The following is a 24,221-nucleotide window of genomic DNA, read 5'->3' on the forward strand; positions in this document are numbered from 1 at the left end:
AATTTTCACAGATATGCAGATGTTGAACTGTGATAATACCGCATGTTTTCCGCAAAGGGACGATACATCCTGGTTAACAGAAAAAAGTTGGCAACTAGGCAGCACAAAGCATCGATCCTGATGACAAGCGACGTGTGGACTGGCACTTCCTTTCCCATGCATCCGCACAACTGGAGCATGGAAAAGGCGATAGCCATGGAATTCTTATGGATCCTCCAAGCCCCTTAATCAAGTGTATGCAATGACTTTGCTTGGGATCTGGCGCCTTTGGAATGAGAAAATATCCTCAAAAGAGGGAGAGAGGGAGGGAGAAAGAGGGGGGTGAAAGGGATTCTCAGTGAATAATCTTTATTGCTCAATGATTCATACAACGAGGTATATAACTACCCCATAAACATTGAGATAGATTATTCATTTATTCTTAGCAATCTCTTATGGAAAGTAGCAATGATCTCATAAGTAATATGGCTCAAATGCTCTATTGGCATTTCTTGAGTCATCTGTTCCATTTAGTTGTTGTCGTACCAAAACTGTGCCTGGAGGTACTCAACAGTTTTCTCGTCCACTTGGAAGGCCTTGGTGAGAACATCAACAGAAATTGGTGGCTTCGCTCCAAAGACTGAATTAGCTATGGTGATGACTCCTGGGTTTTGGCTGCTCAAAGCAGCAAAGGCCAGTGCAGGGGTCTTTCCAGTATTCAACTGGAAGTGAATGAGCCCAATGGGGAAGACAAACACATCACCTTTGTACAAGACTTTGGTGAAGAGAGTGTTGTTCAATTGGTTGGATGTGACGAAGCCGACCAGGAGTGTGCCCTCGACGACGACCAGAACCTCAGTGCCACGGGGGTGGGTGTGGGGAGGGTTTAGACCATCAGGAGCAAAGTCAATGCGAGCCATGGATATGCCCAAAGTATTGAGTCCTGGAAACTCCATGACAGTAGCAGGTGTGACTTTTGATCCAAGTGGGTTTGCAGTATTCCCAGGCTTTCTGAACCCCATAAAGGTGAAGTCATCTGCATTGGCTTGCTTAGGGTCCTTGCAAAACTCCCCGTTCACAAACACTGCATAAGAAAACAGAACTCATCTTAATATGCATCATTCAATATCTGATGACTATTAGACTAGTTATGATAGATGACAACGTTGGCATGCTACCAAAGCAAACCTTTTTGCGTATTCTGTCTATAGCATAATTGACCAGAAGAAAACATAACCTCAATAACACTAGAATAGAGGTTCAACCTGCAGATTTCGGGTCGTTGATGGCCACGCATATGTCCTGAAGAGGACTTGGGTCATAAGCAAAGGCAGTTGCAGTCGCCAAAGCCAAAATGAGAAGGCTAATTGGAAAGGACTTCATCGTGGGCAGGAGTTAGGGCTTTGATCGCAGGTTCTATTTCCTAGCTCAGAGTGTTATTGCTCGAGGGAGGAGTGAGGTGCCTTGCGTGATAACATGGTCTATATTTATAGATGACAGTGCTTGACCTGGTAAACAATTTATGCAACCAGTTTCCCTGCAGACGACCAAGTTTTCAATGTCTCTATCTTTATTTTCCCTTCTTAATTCAAAAGAATGGACCATTCCATAACCACTACAACCGCGTGGCAGTCAATTTGATTTTCTCATCTCCGGCTTAAAAAATGCATATTATCAGCTATGGAAGTGCTCATTCGTAACTTTTACAACCTTGCATTATTCCTCCTTCACCGCTTCAGCTCTTCAGCATCAATTTGGAGCGGCATGATCAAACAAGGACTGTTCTCTGATCACAGTTTCATGTGTCTGAAGTGGATTGAATTGGCCTTTTCTAGAGAAGGAAAAGCTCTTTTCACATAGATCTTCGCCATGAAAATTTTGAGGCTGCCGATATTCCCCATCAGTAATAATTAGAGGATTTCATCTGTTTAACATCCCAAAAACTGAACTTTGTTACAATACACATAGCAGTGATTCACTCTTCTGTCACACAAAACTTGATACATTAAGTACCTTCAGAAAAACAATGCGAGCTCATCACTGGATGTTATGAACATTTAGTATAATTAGTGCCGTGTCCATTAATTCATGGTTATGTGCAACTTTGCCTCTTTTGTTGGAAAATGGTTCAGGGGAGGTCAGAAATAAGATGCTGTTGTCCAAAGCTGCTACTGCTCTGTAGCCTAATAAGCACAAAGGTTTTACAAAAGTTAGAACTTGTAAGCAATGTCTTATTCCAATGGCATCTAGAACTAATAAGACAGTGCTTGCTTGAGAATCATGGGTGTGATTGTTTCCGTGTTGAGCAGGTGGATATTAAATAAGTCACCTAATTCTGTTGAAAAATGAAGCTTAGGAAGATTATAATTCAAAAGAGGCTTCTGATATCAGCAACAAAGAACTTCAGCTAATTCCCTTGGAATTACCAAATGTCCCTCTGTTGCTTCTGACCTCGAGGCTCCTCTGCAGATTTTCTCATAGAAGTGGGAGAGTTGTCAAAGGTGGCTGGATGAAGGCAGCTTTATAATCTAAGTTGTCATGATAGGTTTTATGCCAACCATCTTAAGAGATAGAAAATTCAAAAGACAATCCGACTACCTATATCTTTGAGTAATAAAATTGAAAATAAGAATACCAATAATCTCATAATTTTGTACAATACTCACTTTGAGTGCCACAATTTTTTATTTTTTTACCACTTGAGTATCATAATTTCTGAAAAAATGTACCCTTGAATGTCATAACTTCCAATCTATCACTCGTTGAATGTTATAACTTGTTAAAACGCTTACTCAAGTGATGAAAATTCAACTTGGCATGACACTTGTGATGAAAGTTTTTAAAAAATTATAGCACTTAAGTGATTAATCGAAAAGTTATATGGCAATCAAGTGATCAGAAAAAAGGTTATGACACCGTACAAAAGTTATGACACTTATAGTGTTCTTTTCCTAATAATTAATTAATTTTACACTATGCAATATTCCAACGGGCGTCTGCTCCACAAAAATAAGTTTAGAAGACTTTAATTCAACCATAGTGAGTCTTTGTTGCCCGGTTTCTTACCTTCTACACACCGAATCTTCAATTACTAGTAATCTCGAGTCATCTTCTTGGGGAGTATTATCCACACAATTTTTCAGATTCTACTTTTGGATGGAATCGGCCTTTTACCTCTCTGATATTAAGATGCTTGCTCTGCTTATCCTTGTTAATATTATCATAACACAAATGCACAGCAAGTGACTTTATGGTGTGAACGTCCTGCATAATACACTGAAAAATCGGAAGCAAATCACCAACTAGGCAAGTCCTTTCATGATGAAGGCATATTGGGAACATCTATTCCTGCGTTTTCTCGTAAATCAGTTATTCAACTTTTTAAGGATACGATACTTCTTCTGAGGAAATGGTCCGCACAATCCCGCTGCTGAGTCAACCCTGGACGGCTGCAACACACTGACGTTATCAGTGAATATCATTCCCACTTCAGATTCATGCATTTTCAGCTGGAACAGAGAAAATTCAACCTGATCGCCCTTTCGTGGAAGCAGTAGCAGAACAACGCATCGCCGGATTAAGAAATCTACCGATGGCCCCAGCAAAGCAGACTAGTCAATCGGAGAAAAAAGGGAAAGAGCTGTTGAAAGTGCTCATAGGATGGTTGATTTCCTGAACCCTATCTCTGTTGCTGCTGTCAAAGGTCTATTGCTGACCTTCTCAAACACTGATCCATATAGAGAAAAATTTATCTTTATCTTCCTCTCAGGATCAATATCTAACAACTCATGCACTCTCTTTTCTCCCATCTACACCTATAAAACTATGTGGCAGCATCATCCAATCTTGATTTGTTGTGATTGTGACCGTTAGTCTCGTGGTTTGCATATTTTAATGGCACTGTCTTATCAACCTCTAGAATGTGCTGTCTGAATTGAGTTATTAGGTGGCTGTTCACATCCACTGTGCATTAACAAAATGCTCTCAATACAACATTTTTTTTTTTGGACGGAAAGAAATATTATTAGATGGAAACAATATTACAACCTGCAGCTACAGCATCTGATACAAGAAGATCCGAAAGGGGAGGGGGGGGTTGCTATGGGCCCTAGCGGCCCAGCCAGCTGCATAATTTGCCTGTCTTTTGCAAAACCTAATACAGAGATGAGAAAAGCGGCAAAAGAGAGCGGCGGCTTCTGCTATCAAAGTGCAAATCTCCCATGGCGGATCGAGTTTGTTGTTGATGGAATCAACCAAAAGAGGACAATCTGAATCAATCTGAAGATGCATTTCATTGTTATCTTGCTGCAATAGGTGTTGAAGGGTCGCGATCAGAGCTTGAGTTTCAGTTTGCAAGGCAGAAGACGCAGGTACCGTTCTGGTAAAGCCTTCTCTCATACAACATTTTATTTAGCTTTGGATTGGATATTACGTAATGCTTGGGCTTAAAAAAGAAAAAGAAAAGGCCCAACCCTCAGCCCAATCCACCTTCAGCCCAAACAAGTCTAAAAATCTTTCCTCCCGTCCCTCTTGTCACGAACCAGATGAATAAGAAGAAGGGGCGGTTTTTTGCATGCACGCACGGGAGGCCTTGACGACTCAAATTTACCTTTGTTTTTTGCAGCCATTTCCACAGTTGCTTTAGCAACATGAAGGTAACGGAACGATACGTCACCGGATTAAGACTAAGAACAAGGCTAAGCAACCGAAAACAAAGAACGAAGAACTCATAGATTCAGCCATCGAACTAGCATCAAAACGTTTCAGAGAGAGAGAGAGATGGAGGATGTCTTCTCGTTTCGAAGCTTGGCAATGGCGGAGGAATGCGAGGAACCGGGGGAGCGATGGAGCGACTAGTGAATACGATGTGAACATTACATACGTCGAGGGAGATCACATGTTGGGGTGTTTCCGACAGTCAAATGCATGGTAGGCTGGCGTTTGCTTTAGGCCGCGGCCGCAAGACAGCGAGGTCTCCAAATTTCAATGGTCGGGGTGTGAGGATGTCTTCTCTGCTCAGATACTCTCCCGGCCTCGCTCGCTTGTCGTTTAACTCGCAATCTCCACGCCCGATTAGATTTAATTAATCTTTTTACCTCCAATAGGAGTTTGGCGTAGGGAGGGAAGGGGAGAACGAGGGTCTGGACGGAGGGGTGGACGGAGAGGAGAGGGTTAAGGAGGGGCAGGTTCTTGAGAGTGACCACCACGAGCTAGTGGGCGAGGTTTAGGTGTGGAAGCATGTGGCCCTGCGCTGGGTATGGAAATAGGAGCATCTGTCTAGATCTCAATTTTATGAAATCAGGAATCAAATCGGCGCCTCTAGGAACTTGCCTAAGACCAGCTATCCAGTCTGGACAGTTCCTATTACACACCATTAGTGTCAACAAATGCTCATAATCAAAATAAATATAGAACATTAGATGGAATATGCTAAATAATAAATATCTCTAATATATTCTTTCTTTTTTTTTCCTAAAATTGTATTTGACATTTTAAATAAATCAAAATTACACAATGTCTTATCTTATTTGTCAAGATTTGGGTAATGTCTTGAAAAAATATTTACTCATCATTTCCTATATTTGAATTGGTGAATTAATATAAACTCTATATTATGGACATATTAAAGAGGTGTCTCTTCAATTTGTTCATGAGATGTGACAAAATTAAGGCGGATGCTTAAAGCGCCATTCACTTAAATAACAACTTATAAAGTGGCACATCTATATGAAATGTAATTTATTAGCTAGATTTTAGTACCTTCGGTATTGTTCAAATAACTTTTATTGATTGGGTCAAGTTGAACCGATTTAACTAACTTAGACTTGACATAAGAGGAATTTCTTTTCTATTTAACTCAAATTACTATAACTATTGTTGAAAATTTAGTATATCAAAAAATGTATAATGTTCATTCTTGTTCACTAAGGTGTGGGTAATATGTTGAAGAAAAATATGATTTACACAAAACTATAATTAGTTTGCGACAGATATATAAATGATCTATCTATTCATTTGTCGAGGATATATATTATGGCAAGACTCGCACATTAAAAATAGGCTTGAGCATCTTTACCCCACATATGGTTGTAGACATCCTCATCAGTTTGGACGGACGATATTACCCTACAAAAATTAGGGGTGTCAAAACCAAACCAAAACAGAAACTGAACCAATATATCATGCATTTTCGATCCGGTTAGGTTTTCGATTCAGATAACCAAAAAATAACTATTCTTTTTTCCAGTTCAATTTGGTTTCTAGTTCGGTTCAATTAATCGAGCTGAACCGAAATTCTCAACAAAAATTAAACGCCCAACTTAAAATCTCTCTTCTTTCTCACCCTTAATTCAATTTGATATCATAAGCAAAGGAAAAAAAGGAAAACCAAAAAACAAAACCGAACCAAATCGGGTTTTTAGTTCAGGTTGGGCTCGTACCCTATCGATTCATTTTGGTTTGGATTTCTTCAAAACCCAAAACCGAACCGAACCGTTGAGACCCTAACAAAAAGTATAAGAATAAGTAAACAAACTCCTATTAACAAATTAATGGATTGCCTTTCCATTTTACCAAAAGACAACTACCATTGCCCCTCTCAAATGACTATTTTTCAACCAAAGCCGCTTCTTCCACACCTCTTTCAAATGTAAGTTTTAGGGAGTCTTTTCTTTTGAATTTGCATGATTATAATGCATGTTAAGAATTTTTTATATACTCAACTCCGTAATGTTGTTATTTTTTTTTTAAATGTCTATCAAAATATCATGTAGTGATGACATGAAATGTAAGCAAAGATTGGACCATTAGATTCAATGAAAAAAATGAAAATTTATACGGGTTATAAAGTAAGACATATATTAAAATTTTAACTAAAACAAATGCATTTAATAAAAACTAGTAGAAATGCTCTTCATTCTTACTTGTGCTTGGGTTAATTAAAAAATAATAGTTTCTTTGCCCAATACAATTTTTTCTTGTTTTGCAAAAGAGTCACTGTTCTTGTCCCAAATGGATTCAAACAAAGGCAATAATAAAGCCTAAATCGAGAGTGGACCCCACATTTGACATCAACCTTCATTGCTGAAATGGGACTCATAGGGAATAATGTAGTAAATAAGGTGATAGGGTGTCTGCGGTCACATTTGAGGTGAAAAAATATGAGCTTGAAAATATGGTCCATTTTCTAAAGAAAAAATGGGATAAAAAAGGGTTAACTCGGTTTGAATAGGGTCCAATATCTAATGATCAAATCTCAACGCATTTGAAATGACCCATTTAAAGACTCAGATGTATTAACCCACGCCCCAATAACCCAGACTCCAACCCACCCGAACTTGCTGTTTGCAGGTCTACTTCGAACATCTCTTTTTCCATCAACCTGAATTGTCATGTGCTCTCCCTGTCTATGAACCAAAAGGTATAGACATTGACAGATTTGGATGGCAAAATATGGTAAACCCCAACCATCAGTTAAAACTTTTTTAAGTCTTTGTATGCTATTGCTACGCTTCATGTACGAGCTACAACAAAATGACCGTAATGAGAAGTTATTGGCTAAGCTTTTCGGAGGATGTATCTCCGAAAATTTTGCACTCCCATGACTTTGTGTCACTTCATAAAAATTTAATATATATATATATTAAACCGAATTTGAACCATTAGATCTATGAGACCCACCATTTTCAACGGTCGGATTTGACTCAATTTATATGTTGTACATTGCTTATAACTTAGATGACTGGCACATGATCAATTATATATTAGTTTGTCACACGGGATGGGTTCTCATGGCTCTCCAGAAGTTTTCTCCAATCCGAGGCAATTTAATGAGAGCCTGAAAAGTAGGTCAATCTTATACCCAGCAATTCAATGGGAGATCATTTATTGGAAAGGGTGTTTGTTCAACTGCTTGGTTCTCCAGCTAAGTCACCCTAAAAAGGGAGGCATCCTAAAAAGGGAGGCATCCTAAAAAGGGAATCACACTAAACAAGGAAAGTTATGTAGGTAAGGTAGTTGGCTTGGGGTGGTCCACGAGTGATACCCAACTAGAAGTGTTTACTAGAGGAGGGATTTAGGGTTTTAGATCCATGTCTCTTCAAGTACTAAAGCCCTGGCCACATGATAAAACATGATGAAACACAGCAATTACTCCATGCATCATAATGGCTCCCAAAGAGGCAAGTGGGGCTGTTTTTTCCAGATTCATTGTTAATACAGATTAAACCTAGCTGAAATCAAGGCCAGCTGCAAGTCAGCATGAGAGTTGTGAGAGAGTAGTTACTGACCGTTAAAGATTTTGCAGGGTTAGACCGTGTGTGATTTTGTAAACACTGTTTGTGATACAGCATCAGCTATAGGTAGGTTACATAGTTAATGGGCTACATATTATTCTTGAGTAGCAGGTCAAGTCCTTGAGACTGCTCATTGATGTTGATCATGTGTGACCTCTGTCTATCTTCCCCGAATAGGTCTAATGGATGAAAAAGACATCTTTAGTATTAGTTTTACGACTAATGTAGCACAACCGATCGATCATGATGCATATATAATATACATCATTTGTCAACTTTTACATTTGAGTTTTGAATCTCTTGTTTCATAAATAACTTCTCCTCACGGAGGCCAAGCCCCTAGAACCCTCTTATAAAATTGTCCTTGTTATCAATTTGCGAGAACTTATTTTCTTAATTTATGTTGATATGAAGTCAATCATATATCAAGAAATAATAAGCACGAAATTTATACCCTGAAACTTTTTCGGAAGAACTTCTACTGTATCCACCACACAAAAAAAAAAAGAAAAAAGATTTCTGATTGAGACAATATCCAGAATGCGTAGCACAAAACAGAAGGGAACTCATTTATTGCTTAACCTATGGTCAACGGTTTAGCTAGCAATTATTTCCACAGTAGCTGGTGACACTTAATGCTATGGGAGACCATGAAAGCCAGGGTGTAATTTGCTTTAAGAAATTGTAAAGTGATGCTTTTTAGATCCAGTAATAGAAACGAGGACTGTGTTTTCAACCAAGATCAATGAGCTGTTTTCAGTTCATGGCAATGAAATAAGTGAAACTTCATGAATGCAACAATATCCACCTGTAAAAATAATCCGTGTCGTAAGGAATTGTAGGAGGAGTTGGTGCCACGCTTAAAGTTTATCCTTGTTTGTAATTAACAATGCAAACACCTCAAATTTTCTTTCCATTCCATGTTGGGTTCCAATGCATTGACATTAAATCTCTCTTTTCAAAGCCCTAAAGAACTTGAGGATTCATTAACCTATCCATTTGTGGAGGCGCTGGAGCTCTGAATCTAGGCAGCAAGTCTGAGTCTCGAGACCTCAAATCTAAGATGAGCAACCTCAAACGTGAGATCGTGCACCTCAACCGTAGGAGGCGACCTTCATTAATGGAGATCGACCCTGAGCGAGAGCGAGAAGCATGGCCGCGGCTATTGGGTTAACGGTGTTTGTAATGGCGCTGGTCGAGTTTCGGTTTAAAGCTTATGGAAGCTGAATTTCGATTCGTTGGGGGTGGGGGCTTAAAAGCGATATCTAACATGTCGAAAAAGTGCAACAATACCCAAATCATTATCTAAAAATAAGTTAGACGACAACTAGTACTACAAATTAACTTTGAGAGACTACTTAAAGGAGGAAGATGATGTTGATGTTCGCGGTTTCTTAATCACTAAAATGCAGGTGAACCTGCATAAAAACCCTAGTCCCCCAAATTTATCGAGTTGCGTCCCTTTAATTAATTGAGCACCTTTTGTAAACCTCTCATTCTTTCTTTAACCCCCTAAAAAAATAAAAAAATAAACCTCTCAGTTATATGTTGACATACATTCTTTTTTAATAATAATTCGACTTTAATTACGTAGCCAATCCAAAAATTCAATGTCAAGACGTTGACTTTTCAATATATAAAAGTTGCTTTCGTCGTATCTTATGATTGTGCATGATTTCTTGTGTAGGTGAGATTTGAGATATAGTTTGAGACATTTCAAACGGATCCAACTACTTCACTAAATCAAATAACAGCACAGATTATTGCTAGGGCTATTCGACGCATGACCCATTTACACGGCACAAGGCAAAATTTGAAGTATATTGATGAGAATGGATAGGCTTTTATCCCTAGTAAATCGTTTCATGGCTTTAATATAATGCTAATGTGAGCCCGCACATATCGAACATACATTTGCATATGCAGAAAATTATTAGAAAAAGTCATAAACATATTGCATTGTGTCAATTCAATCATTTTTTTTTTTTTTTTTTTTTGCAATTGAGTCTTAAATCTTTTGAATTTATGTTACTTCAGTCCATTTAGTCAATTTTGGCTAACCAATACTAACTTGAACATCGGCCGTCTTACGTGATGCCATTAAGGTTGGCCAAAAAAAATACAATTTATGATTAAATTGGCACAATATAATAGGTTTAGGATTTCTTTGTTAATTTTTCATTTACATGTGTCACCTTGTCAACCCTAGGTGATAAGTTACGCAATAAATCCGTCATCTCAGCTCATTTTCGTGCTTGCGCAACCTAGAGAAATAGAATACTGACGCAAGCATGCCGAAAGTGATATTAGCCAGCCGCTCCTATTTTTCTATATTTTTTCCGGACAAAAAGCAAGAAGTGGTCCCTGTTGGCGGCACCGCGTGCAACTACTCGTTCCGAGAACCAACCTTTTTTTCCTTTCTACTACGTCGGACAGGAACTTATAACTATACGAAGCCTGTTTTCTTATTGCAGTCACGTAGCCAAGTGAGCATCTCACTTAAATTGCAAACCCAGAACTCGTTAGTGTCTCGCTCTCTCTCTCTCTCTCTCCCCCGACCATGGCTAGATTTCTGCATTCATCTCCGACGACCGTCCTTGCCGTGATCATTTTAGCCAAGGTGATGATGGGAACTTTCCTATGCCCGTCTGCAGAGGCGGCTCGAGCGTTCTTCGTGTTTGGTGACTCGCTCGTCGACAATGGCAACAACAACTACTTGGTGACCACAGCCCGTGCGGACTCACCCCCCTATGGCATTGATTACCCGACTGGCCAGCCCACCGGCCGGTTCTCCAATGGGTTCAACGTTCCGGACTTCATCAGTAGGGTTTTCGTTTTCACATTTCAGCGCGCATTTTCTGTTTCATTATGATGCAAATGAGGTCCGGTTTATCAGCTAAAATATGAATTACTCAGGTCAGGAATTAGGTTCAGAGTCGACATTGCCGTACCTGAGTCCCGAGCTCACAGGACAGAAGTTATTAGTTGGTGCTAATTTCGCTTCTGCTGGAATCGGAATTCTCAATGACACTGGAACGCAATTTGTAAGCATCATCTGTTCTAGCTACCTCTAGAATGGATAATATATATTAACGATGAATCAGCATATAACATAAGAGCTCTTCGTCAACTCGATTAAGTCAACAAATTAAGAGTAATACTTTAGAAAGTACGGACGTCGTATACTTGCTGACATCAACGTTATTTAACATGTTGGAACGTACAACGTAACGGCATCTTTCTTTCCCCAGTCTCATAAAACCCGAAAATTTCGTGTATATGCCCCGTCCGGGTGATTATGAGCTAGATATACGCACGATGCATTCATTGATGTCGACCTTTGCATGACATAGAAACTAATATTTCTCACACCCAACAAGTACTAAATCTGTAATGTATATCAGATATTATCATTCATTTGCAGTAGGTGTTGCAAGCCACTGTCCTCTAGGCAGACGCAGCAAGTGATTGTCATCACTTATATCTCTTTCCGCTACTGATCTATCGGTATGTAAATGTCTTGTGAAGAAATGAAGTGCGTATTTTTTTTTGGCAGATAAACATTATAGGGATGTATACGCAATTGCAGTACTTTGAGGAATACCAGAAGAGAGTGAGTGCTCTGGTAGGAGCTGAGAGAACTCAACAGCTGGTGAACCAAGCGCTCGTGCTCATCACCGTCGGAGGGAATGACTTTGTGAACAACTACTTCCTAGTGCCTTACTCGGCCCGGTCACGCCAATTCACGATCCCCGAGTACGCCAAGTACCTCATCTCTGAGTACCGGAAACTCCTCGAGGTAATCGAATTCGATCCCTTTTGGCTTCCTTTGGATTTTGTTGATAAGTCTCTTTTCATGCAACGTCGCATTGTCTATCTTTTTTTGTCGTTAACTTTCAAGTTCAGCCGTAGCTTTTTCTTCGTGCCTTTTTCTGGAGCAATGCCGGAGATATTTTACGGGGAGGTGGTGGGGGGTTGGGGGATCCAATTGAACTTAAGGACATGTCCATCAACTATCCAATGTGCTCAACCAAACATATTAAAAGCTATGATTATCTGATTACACAATATATATATGTCCTGCGTGCAAAAATAAAAATAAAAAGAAGGCACTGAATTTGATACTTGACTCTATCACCAGTAACCCTTTACCAAGCAAGGGCCTTACTAGCTGAGAAAACATTGTACAACACAATATATTTTTACCAAAAACAGACGTAAAAAATATAAAAGAGGACATAACTCTTCACATTTTTGTTTATCATTCAATGTCAATGTTTTTATGGCAATGATGGTATTGCAGAGGCTGTATGAGCTCGGGGCGAGGAGGGTGCTAGTGACAGGGACAGGGCCGCTGGGGTGTGTCCCGGCGGAGCTGGCATTGCGGGGCAGGAACGGGCAGTGTGCGCCAGAGCTTCAGCAGGCTGCTTCGCTCTTCAACCCTCAGCTTACCCAAATGCTCCAAGGGCTCAACCAGGAGTACGGCTCTCCCGTGTTCATAGCCGCCAACACCGACCTCATGCATGGTGACTTCATCAGCGACCCTCAGGCCTATGGTAATCTTAATCATACGTATGCAAACTAATATGCCACATACATACATATCCTCCATCTCAATACGTCATATGTTTTGGCATTGATCACAACAGCTTACCTAAATCAGTGGCAATTAGAGATCACGACGAGTATCTTGCACATGTTCTTGGAGTCAGTAGTTTGTCTAAGTCTATTGAAGTTGTTTAACCCTTAAGGAGAAAAAGACTTTTGATAGGGAGGAAAAGGCATTATTGAACTTATCTCGTGAATTGTTGCAATGCAAATTAAAGTTTCTCATGCCACCAATGTGCAGATTCAAAGCCAAAATTTTAAAAGAATTCTAATATGGTCATGCTATGTTTACCAACAACGTATCATAATTTACACAAATGTAATGATTCGATGATATTACATTGGTGCAGGATTTGTGACATCAAAAGTGGCATGCTGTGGTCAAGGGCCTTACAATGGGATCGGGCTATGCACCACTGCATCGGACTTGTGCACTAATCGAGACCAATATGCATTTTGGGATCCATTTCACCCTTCACAGAAGGCGAACAAATTGATCGTCCAATCCATCATGAAGGGGTCCGCCGAATACATGTACCCAATGAACCTCAGCACCATCCTGGCCCTTGATTCTCACCTGGTCTGAAGAAATTAATCAATTCAAAGCTGCCTGAGAGGCTTCTGTTTTTGTTTTAGTCGTTTTCTTGCAAAGCATTGTCTTGTGGTCCGTCTGAAGTTATCAAGGAGGACTCGCGCAATTCCCAGGATTGATGAATGGGTCCCGATGAAGTGTTCTTAATATCTATGTATAAACTATTTTGGTTATATGTCCTCAAAAAGGGGAAATTCGAGTTTTAATCCTTTTTTTTTCTCAAGTTAGCTTGTTGTATTTACTCGTCAAACCTGTCATCGATATAGATCAAATAAATCACGGGACAAAGTTGATGGACTGGTTTTACTGTGGAATGAATGAATCATGTTGACTCGAGAATAAATTCGGAGGTTCGATTTCAGTCAAATCTTGCATCAATTACCAAGGAAGAAATTTAAATTAGCTTGAGCTAAACGACTCATGAACTTTAGGCTGCCAATTCTTCTTACACATAGCTAACAAAAATTAAAAGAGGATGCTCTAATCAATTAGGATTCTAGTGAACAGGACTCATTCCAAGCACAGTAGCTTCTTCTTCATCACCTTTAGAGGCCATTGACATATAATGACAAGCTTAAAAAGAAAACGGGCCCTAATGGGCAACACAGTAGAAGAAAACAAATGAAGCACACATGATCATGGGCCGAAGCTGAATCGCCCACTAAGCATGGGCATCTAATGGGCGGGCTTGAACGATGACATTCGGCCGATCGGGAGAGTCAATCCTTCTTTGATTTTCTTCTGTAATATGAATGGGCCTACGTCGATCGTTCCCTTCCCCGCCTACCTAGGCCCTTTCAATTTTTTTCATAAAACGAAAATTTAATGATTTGTTTTTTTTCATGGGCGAATTGGCGCTATGGTTTTTCTGTTCCAATGCTATGCCTTGGCTATTTACTCAAAAGGACTAGCCCCAGCCCATCGATCAAGCCTATGGCAATGTAACCCCTTTGAGGTCTCATACATTAAGGTAGGCATTGGCAATTAGATCCTAACATGGGAATATCAAACCTCGCAATGCCATTGGGGTGGTGATGATAGCGTTACCATGGGGCAGCAAAGGAAGTCCAAGTCAGTCGTAGATATTCCTACCATCGATGGACTGCAAGGATCAACAAAGATTCCCACGTTGCATTGCTTAGTGAAAACCTAAAGCAAGGAATCTCTTTCATTTTTATCTTCGTTGTTAAGGTGAATTGTGCCATTCTAACATGGAATCAAAAACATTTTAATCTGAGTTTATGTTCTCCTCAGTATTATTCCATCACCGAAATGGCCACCTGCAGTCATAATCGTGGAAACTTCCTTGTGATTGCCACCGGAATTCCACGTTAATCAGGATTCAGGACTGTTCGACCAAGGAAGGTTACGAATAAATGCCATAAAGTAGAGATTGGAAGATCAGCAGGGGGTAAATGAGAGTGTAAACAGCTCACAAGCCAAAAAACAGAGGGCCAACTACCAGTACAACTTGTTTGGCATGATAGGTCATATATTTGATTCTGGAGTTATTCATCTACGTTGTGTGTTCTTCTTGATCATGCCATTAATAGCATCGGCAATCCACCCGTTGGATCATGTAATAAGTCCAACTTTAGTATCTCATCTTTTCACTATATATACACCTGGTTGCAATGTTGAAATGGCATCAATTAAAGCTTTCTCTCCATTTTGATTTCATCTTTGGTATCTCCTCTTTTGCAAAGGTAAAAGCATTGCATTAGAGAGCTTCATCTGTTACATCATGAAAGTCTTCATGCATGTTCATCATCCCTGTCTTATATTTTCTCTCCATTTTTTTTATTAGTAGGTGCTCCAGCGACACGAGTCAATGGCGAGCCCCAGCACTGGGATCGATAATGGACATGACGAGGAAGGTGATAATTCTGGATTGATGAGAGTGTTGATTGTGGGTGATGATGTGCTCGAGTGCAGAGTCCATGAGACGCTTTTTGGCAAGCTCGAAGTAAAGGAAGAAGTCCAGACTGAAATGGCCACAGACAAGGAAGACTTGGATCTTCACCTTTCTGGTTCATCTTTTGATATTATTCTCATGGACATTGATTCGCCCATCATGGATGGCCTTGAAGTAAAAACTAATTAATTCTTCCTTCTATCTTTTATTTGACGCATATACATATATATGAACAATATCAATTTCACATCAAATGTACTATTTCTTCCTTGTATTTGCATGTGAAGGTGATGAAGGAGCTGCGAGCGAAGGGGGTAAAGAGCATGATTGTGGGACTGACTTCACAGAATGCTGAAGCGGACAGGGCAGCTTTCATGGCGGCAGGTCTGGATGAATGCCTTGAGAAGCCATTGACTGATGAGAAGATCAAGTCTCTTGTTGACACCCTGGAGAAGAACAACTAGAGATGGGAGCATCAGCTTATACCCAAAGGAGGAATAATGAGTGATCATGCGAAATATAGAGTTGTAGGGTTCATCTAGTTATTTCGATTATATAGATCTATGACAGAGCATGGTACACGAGTTCTGTAACCATGCAATCATTTGCTGATTATATTACTGCTTATTAATCAAGGGAGTAATGAAAATCGTGGGTGTTTATGCTCCCCTCTTGTGTGATGGACATTGTTAGGTGTTATTGCGAGGATTTACTGTCTGTTGTCCACATTTTTTTCCTATAATCTTGTAGTTTATATTTAATTTTCAGTTTTTCATCAATCAGTCATATACTTACTTTTAATTTTCTGATAGCAAACTCCCACAGATTTTGGGGACCATTCTCGTGTACAACAGAAAAAGTTCATAGTGAAAAAACATAATGCACCCAACTTTTTAACATTTGGTAGAAATGCACTCTTTTGTTGCACAAAGTTGATGAGTTTAGCACTTATATATGATAAGCTCATCGCCGATGTTTTGATCATTCAGTGCAGTAAGTTCCTTGTTTGTTGTATAATACTCATGTAAGTTTTTCTTTTTCCCAAGCGTGGTTCCTGGAAGGTAGGGAATAAGATACTGTTCTTCCAAGCTGCCAATTTTCAGCAGCCTAATGAGAAGAATGTTTTAATTCCACTTTGTTTATGAGCATATGATGATATTCCAGCAGCATCCAGAGATTATAAGACGCAGCTTGCTTGAGGATTAAGGGTGCAATATATCAAGATATAGTATATTCAGCAAGTTGCCCCACAGATTACCAAGTCTTCAGAAGTTGAATCTGTTTTCCCCTTCTCAACTCCAGGGATGAATTGCTCCATAACAACTATGATGACTTGGTGATTTGTAGGATTTCCTCACCTACAGCTGAACAAGGCACATCATCTGATATGGAAGTGGTCTTCAATAACTTCTACATCCTTGTACTGTTTCTTCTCCACTTTTCTTGTACAAAAGCAAAACTCTCTAGCACCATCTCGAAGCAGCAACATCAAGTATAGACCATTTCTTCTTTGACAATCTGACATCTTGGAAAGATTGAATTGGTTATCTAGGTTGCAAAAGGAAAACTATATCCATATCTGTATTCATCCTGAAAATAAGCTCGTTCTCAATATTCCCTGTTTGGTACCAAATACCAAAGTTTTTAACACTTACTTGGTTGCATTTCTCTTTTTCCTTGCACAAAAATTGATAAAGTATTCCTGCGTAAGATACTGTCATCGCAAGCTGCCACTGCTTTGCGACCTAATGAACAGAAGGTTTTAGTGTCAAGCACAGTACCTTATTCATCTAGAGCTTACAAGACAAATTACTTGAGGATGGACAATACAATTTATTTACTTTCTTGTACTGGTGAATCTTGCAACTTGCTGAATTCTCTGGGAATTTGATGCTTCAGGAAGGTCATGAGTTTTCTGTTAAGAAAAAACAAAGAACGTTAATCCTCCCCAGATCACCAAATTTCATTTTACTGCTTTTAACTTTAAAGTTCTTGATAAAGTATAGATCAGGACTCAACAGAGGATGAACAACGAAATCTTTTACACAGATCAGGATGATTCTGATGAAGAAATTGCAAATAAACAGACACCACTACTGCGGTCAGCTCTGCTATGGACTGGAGTCAGCAATACTTCTTAATATAACATGTAGAAATGGGAGAGTTGTAGATGTCTGTCTAGATGATGGCGACTTTTTAACTCGTACCTCTGCTGTGAGCTTCACATCCAAACCGTTGTCGATACTAAAATTTTATGAGATAATTGTCCTTCTCTGCTTATGAAGTATGGAAAGTTCTGTGGCTGAAGCGCTGTCTATTCTCCACTGAACACCTGCTCCATGTAAAATATGGGAGGGTACTCCAATTTGGTTATAGCGAATCTCTGTCGCCCACTGAGATGAATTATTGTTTAACTTAAAGACTACACTAAATAAAAAGACAGTTAATGATCAGCTCGCTCAACCTTACAATACATAAAGAATTAGATTGTAATTTTGAGGTGGACATTCAAGAGTACTAGTGAAATGGTTCCACGTCCAATAAATGTCATGATGAAGAGCAGTTATATATTTAGTTGATCCTAAACTTGTTGGCTTGAGTGTTTGGTCAAAGGTAAGTCCAGCAGAATATGTTAATAAGTCTAATTAAGCTCTCTCAAGGTAATCTACTTGATGAGGCATGTAAACAACTGCTCTATTCATGGATGAAGATTGGCTGACCCAGTACAGTGCCTCTGCGTGATAGGCAGCATAAAATTTGTAAATCTTCAAATGTTATGCATGTTTAGTTGTAAACACAATGGACGAATCGTTCCACAACAAATTCAAGCACGTGTCCATTAATTTCATGTTCCTCCAATTAAGAAATGAACACCAACCTTCATGAAGCGGTGCGATGACCTGGGAATGAATCTATGGAGGCCAAGTCTTGAAAAACAATATCAAGTGATAGTATCTGACCATGTTTGTTTTGAAGCTCAACTTGTTTGAGTAAGGACTGTTGTTGAAAGGGTCAATCTCCATCTCTTAGAAACTTTTTCTTTTATATTCATGGAGGATTCTGTGGCTGACGATGTTGTCTTTGTTATATTATAAAATTTGACCAACTCTGTTATTTGGAGGAAAATACAAAGAACATTCTGGGCATATGCTTGCTTGCAAAGCACTTTTTATATGTCAGGCTAAAACATTTCTCATCCGGACTAAAGCATTTCTTAAGGTTGTTTCACACAGCTAGGCCTTGATAAGAAAGTTATCTCATATTCTGTTGCATATTCTAGATAGTCTCATATTTTGTGGCATGGATTTGTAGATGGCGTCGGAGGAGCCTGCTTGAGAATCGACACGATTTTTACTTTGGTTTTCTATGTTGTTGTTGAAATTTGAAAAGTTCTTCAAGCAAGGATTACCTTGGCAAGCATGTATTAACTAATGTACTAGAGAGAGGACTATGCTGGGAATAGATCAAGAAATCAGGCAGCACATCGTTATGCTTTGGTTTAATCAAGAAATTACCTTACTAGTTTTCAATTGAGGAAGCTTCAAATACGCCATGGTCCATTGGCGTTTGGATCAGGAGAAAGTAATTTGAAGATTAATAGTTTCAGTTATTGCATTGCGCATCACCTACCTCCATTTAAAGTAAGTCACAGCACCAGAGGCAATCCTGCCTAAAGTTTTTGTTAACCTTTCCTGCATACAACACTTCAGGCAGTCTGCTTATTGAAGTAAATTGGATCACATGAAGCTTTTTTAAAGGGAAATATGTGCAGGAACTCCATGGCCTTGCCTGGTGTATGTATTGCATTTATGATTCAATCATGTAATTATGCTTTTGATTCTTTTAGGCATTGCACGGATGTAAAAGTGCAGCACAATCAGATGCCAACCAATCTTGGTTCTGCTCATAAGATCCAAACAGAACATGTACATGGACAATGATTGAAAAAGAAAGATATCGAATAAAAGGAGGTTATTTCTAGACTTCTGCTAACGAGGACTCACTTATAGGAAATTGCAGAAGAAGGGGCTGAGCTATTAAAAAGTGGTTGCACGATGGTGACTTTCTACCGTAAGACTATGGTCACCTCATCAAAAGTCTGGTGTCAACCTTCTTAAAAACACTGCATCCGTCATTGGATCTTCTGTTTTTAATCCTTCTCTGCGGAGTAATTAGTTTGCGTACTGCATTTTTCAAATGACTCCCGCTCTCGATTCTCCACCTGGACCAATAAAAGTTTCACAGTAGAGGCCTGCAATCTGTTTTGTTATTGTTCATTGTTTTTCCTTGCGGAACCAACCATCTAAATTAAGGTTCTTGAGATGTGATGTGATGTAATCTGTCAATTTCCCTTCTCTGAGCTTCCATTTGACCGGAGCGACGAAAAATAACATCGATGGAGGGCATAGTTGAGACTTATGGCATTGAGTTATCACGAGAACCGAACTAAACTCCCCCCACCAAACGCAATAATAAAGTCACTGTAAGGAGACATTCATTTTCACTCTGTCAATTCTTGAGTACTCCTTTGGGTTCTGGCTTAGAGTGTGGATTATTTTAGTTGAAATCACATAGTCGGTTAGACGGACATGTTCTGTTTTGTCTGCTGGATCTTCTTGGTATGTCATCCCCAAATTTTCCTCTGAACCCTGATATGTCTGAATTTGTTCGATACAATAGCCATAAAGTCTTAAATTATTCCAAGCTAATGTTGCGTCGCAACTTAGCTTCCTAGTTCTTCTTGGAAATTGTCAAAATAAGAGCGTAGCAAATAACGCATTCGTGTCTCTGCATTTACCTGATATATCCATTCATGGTATATAATATTGATTGCTTCTAGAAATAGATCTATGCCATACGTATCTTATTCGAGGTTTTGACTTTGTCTTACAGACATGCATACACACTTATATGTATGGTGTGTGATGACATTCTTGGAAAATAATTTCCAGCTGAATTACAAGGTTTCAAACCGATGTTTCGACTTTAGATGGAAAAAGATTGCAGGAAAGATTTTTTTCTTTCGGCTATACTAACAAAAAAGATAAGTTATCTGCAGAATTTAGTACGTCGGAGATAAAATGAGAAATGTCATCTGCTGTAATTTATCAAAAACTTGAACTCATGAAATACTGTACGGTAACTTCCTCTTCCAGGATAATGATGTAAATTAAAGCTGTTTCTTTTTCTTTTCTTTTTTTTTCTCTTTGGCCTCCTGAGGACGGTGTCTATAAATGATTACACTCTTTTTTCTTTTTCTTTTTTTTCTCTCTTTGGCCTCCTGAGGGCAGCGTCTGTAAATGATTACACTAATGTTTTCTTCAAGCACTCTCTTAACCCAATCAGACTATTTACTAGGGTAGTACATTCTTATGATGGTAGCCTTTTCAGAGTACGCCTTTCCTTGATGTGATAAGCATTATTTAAACTTAGATAACATGCTTCCGACCTCCGAGTTTATCATAGTTTAATATTATTCTCCACTTCTGGATAGGGTGTGCTTTTCGTTTCACATTTGTAGCCCTTTGGTTGAGGCACGAAATCCGTTCATCGTCATTATGCATGAAGAGAGAGAGAGAGAGGTAACAATGTTTTGTTTGAATCAGTCATACATGAGATACATAGATTAATTGTGTGTGTATAGCAACCACCTATGGTAACAAGGTAAATTTTGTAATTCAATTATTCCAGGAAACTTATGTTGGTCATAGATTCTTTTAGTTGTTGTCATACCAAAATTGTGCCTGCAGATAGTCAACAACCTTCTTGTCCACTTGGAAGGCCTTGGTGAGAACATCAGCAGAAATGGGTGGCTTTGCTCCAAAGACGGCATTAGCAATGGTAATGAGTCCGGGGTTCTGGCTGCTAAGACCGGCAAAGGCCAACGCGTACGTGTTTCCGATATTCAACTGGAAGTGAATGAGACCGATAGGGAACACAAACACGTCTCCCTTGTACAGGACTTTGGTGAAGAGAGTGTTGTTTAATTGGTCAGATGTGACGAAGCCAACCAGTAGCGTACCCTCCACCACAACTAGAACCTCGGTGCCACGAGGGTGAGTGTGGGGAGGATTTAGGCCGCCGGGAGCAAAGTCGAGGCGAGCCATGGATATTCCCAGAGTGTTGAGCCCTGGAAATTGGTCAACAAAAGCTGTTGTGACTTTTGATCCGAGCGGGTTCGATGTGTTTCCAGGATTCCTGAACCCCGTGAAGAGGAAATCATCAGCCGAGGCTTGGTTCGGGTCCTTGCAGAACTTTCCATTCACGAATACTGCATAAGAAAAAGAATTCAAGTTAAAGTTTGGACATCATAAGGCAGAAGCCAAAGACACGGGTGATGGAAGAATGGAGGACCAACCTCCAGAGCTCAGATCATTAGTGGCCACGCATATGTCCTGAAGAGGACTCGGGTCATAAGCAAAAGCAGTGGCAGTCGCCAAAGCCAAGACGAGAAAGCTGATAGGAAGAAACTTCATTGTGGTTGTGGACAGGGGTTAGGGCCTTGATCTCCTCAAATTCTTATCCTTGCACAGGCTAGTATTGCTTGAGGGAGGAGTGAGGAGTTGCATGGCAACGCGATCTCTCTTTATAGATAGAAATATTTGACCCAGTCTATAGTTTATTCAGCAAGTTTCCCTGCAGATGATCAAATCTTCAGAGGTGTTATCTGTTTTCCCCTTCACAAGTCCGAGGATGAATTACTCTATAACAACTACGACGACTCGGTGATCTGTTTGACTTTGTCTCCTCCTGCTTAAAGAATTCACATCACCTGATATGGAAATGGTTTTTGATGAAGTTTCCATCCTTGTACCTGTTCTTCATTTCTTTTACAACTCTTTAGCATATCTCAAAGAAGGCTACCTAGTAAAGAGCATTTCCTGTGCGAGGCCTTATATCTGAAAAAGATTGATTGGTCTAGATCGCAAAAGAACACTTTCCATAGGCATCTTTCTCTCCACCGACCACGGAGGCAGTTGCGTGAGGGATTTCCAAATATTCTTGCTCGGCGATTTGGTCCAGGGGGAAACCCAAAAGGGCAAAACAGGAGGGCTTAATTTCTTTTAAAACTCTTGACTTTGGGTCAAACATGCCATTTGATATTCATTTGATCCTGTTCAACATCGTTATGCTTTGGTTTAATTAAGAAATTTCCTTACTAGTTTTCAATTGAGGAAGCTTCGAATATGCCATGGTCCACTGGCGTTTGGATAAGGAGAAAGTAATTTTGTAGAAAAGAATCTATATTATTATATTACATAGAGTGATTACAAGGTGTATATATATAGGAATAGATGATCTAAATTAGGTAAGAAACCTATTTAGGTAAAGATCTTAATTAGCCTCTAATCTCTATCAATAGCTAATTTACAGCTAACAAAATCAAATCAAATCACATAATATCACGTAATATTCCATATAATCAAGGAGAGATTATAGAAGATTTTCCAATATATTCCAACACTCCCCCTCAAGTTGGCTTGAAGATATCTTTCATAAACAGCTTGCTCACTAGACGAACAAATTGCCTTTTATGCAGTCCCTTGATCAAAATGTCAGTAGCCTGTTCATCACTTGAAATATACGGCATACAAATCAGTCCGCTATCAAGTTTTTCTCCGATGAAGTGTTTATCAACTTCCACATGCTTTGTCCATTCATGTAACACATGATTATGAGCAATTGCGATTGGTGCCTTATTGTCACAATACACTTTCATTGGTATGGAACTCGGGATCTGTAGTTCATTCAAGATACCTTTAATCCACATAATTTCGCATACACCATGTGCTAGTGACCAAGATTCAGCTTCAACACTGCTTCTTGACACCACACTCTGCTTTTTACTCTTTCAAGTGACTAAATTACTACCAACAAACGTGCAGGAGCCTGAAGTAGATCTCTTATTTATATTGCTTCCAGCCCAATTTCCATCGGTGAACACCTCAATTTCCAAATGTCCATGTTTCTCAAACATTAGACCCTTACCAAGACTTCATAGTGTCAAATTCTATATACTGCTTCAAAATGCCTCGACCCTAATGAGTGCATGAACTGGCTCATCATACTTATGGCAAACGATATGTCAAGTCGAGTGTGAGATAGGTAAATAAGTCGATCGACAAGCCTTTGATACCTTTCTTGGTCTATCACTTCTTTAGCGTTGGCAAGTTCAAGTTTCATATTTGGTTCCATGGGTATCTCTGCTGCTTTACATCCTAATAGACCTATCTCTTTGAGTAGATCAAGAACATATTTGCGTTGGTTTACAAATATGCCTTCTTAGATCTCGCAAATTCTATCCCAAGAAAATATTTCAAGATACCCAAATCCTTAACCTTAAACCCCTCAGCCTTATTGCAAAACAAAAAAAAAAAAAAAAAAAAAAAAAAAAAAAAAACTCCTCAACCAGCTTCTCTCGCAAGCTTTCCAACTCAACTTTGTCATCACCAGTCAGTATTATATCATCAACATAGATGATTAGAATTGCACGCTTACCTTCCTTTGAGTGTTTATAGAATAGAGTGGGATCCCTTGACTTTGGTGATAGCTAAACCTTTTAACCACCTTCCTAAACCATTCAAACCACGCTCTTGGAGATTGTTTAAGTCTGTACAGTGACTTTTTTAATCTGCAGACTTTGCCTTCATTTTCTGCAAAACCTAGTGGCAAACTCATAAACACTTCCTCCTCCAAGTTACCATCCAAGAATGCATTTCTCACGTCTAACCAGTGTAAGGGCCAATCAAATGCAGCAGCCAAAGATAGTAAAATCCAAACATAATTTATCTTGGCAATTGGGGAAAAAGTCTCCTAATAGTCAATTCCATAA

At 39.3% G+C, this 24,221-nt stretch overlaps 4 protein-coding genes across 4 annotated transcripts; 2 read left to right on the forward strand and 2 right to left on the reverse strand.

The window, feature by feature from the left end:
* Positions 1–318: 318 nt before the first annotated feature.
* On the reverse strand, positions 319–1,443 carry LOC104415342 (germin-like protein subfamily 1 member 13). The gene is made up of 2 exons (XM_010026619.3): positions 1,245–1,443; positions 319–1,063 (listed from the first exon to the last, which is right to left on the reverse strand). Exons 1-2 carry the CDS (start codon positions 1,360–1,362, stop codon positions 510–512), a joined length of 672 nt encoding a protein of 223 aa, XP_010024921.1. The 5' UTR covers positions 1,363–1,443; the 3' UTR covers positions 319–509.
* A 9,390-nt stretch (positions 1,444–10,833) lies between these two features.
* On the forward strand, positions 10,834–13,747 carry LOC104415343 (GDSL esterase/lipase At5g33370). Its single transcript, XM_010026620.3, has 5 exons — positions 10,834–11,095; positions 11,190–11,317; positions 11,830–12,072; positions 12,577–12,829; positions 13,232–13,747. Exons 1-5 carry the CDS (start codon positions 10,834–10,836, stop codon positions 13,465–13,467), a joined length of 1,122 nt encoding a protein of 373 aa, XP_010024922.2. The 3' UTR covers positions 13,468–13,747.
* Positions 13,748–15,301: 1,554 nt separating this feature from the next.
* On the forward strand, positions 15,302–15,912 carry LOC120286891 (two-component response regulator 24-like). The gene is made up of 2 exons (XM_039299484.1): positions 15,302–15,562; positions 15,676–15,912. The coding sequence occupies exons 1-2, from the start codon at positions 15,305–15,307 to the stop codon at positions 15,850–15,852; spliced, it is 435 nt and encodes a 144-aa protein (XP_039155418.1). The 5' UTR covers positions 15,302–15,304; the 3' UTR covers positions 15,853–15,912.
* Positions 15,913–20,957: 5,045 nt separating this feature from the next.
* LOC104415344 (germin-like protein subfamily 1 member 7) lies at positions 20,958–21,926 on the reverse strand. Its single transcript, XM_010026621.3, has 2 exons — positions 21,747–21,926; positions 20,958–21,659 (listed from the first exon to the last, which is right to left on the reverse strand). The coding sequence occupies exons 1-2, from the start codon at positions 21,862–21,864 to the stop codon at positions 21,106–21,108; spliced, it is 672 nt and encodes a 223-aa protein (XP_010024923.1). The 5' UTR covers positions 21,865–21,926; the 3' UTR covers positions 20,958–21,105.
* Positions 21,927–24,221: the final 2,295 nt, after the last annotated feature.

Source organism: Eucalyptus grandis, chromosome 8 (assembly GCF_016545825.1).
Source record: "Eucalyptus grandis isolate ANBG69807.140 chromosome 8, ASM1654582v1, whole genome shotgun sequence".
Taxonomy (NCBI): Eukaryota; Viridiplantae; Streptophyta; class Magnoliopsida; order Myrtales; family Myrtaceae; genus Eucalyptus; species Eucalyptus grandis.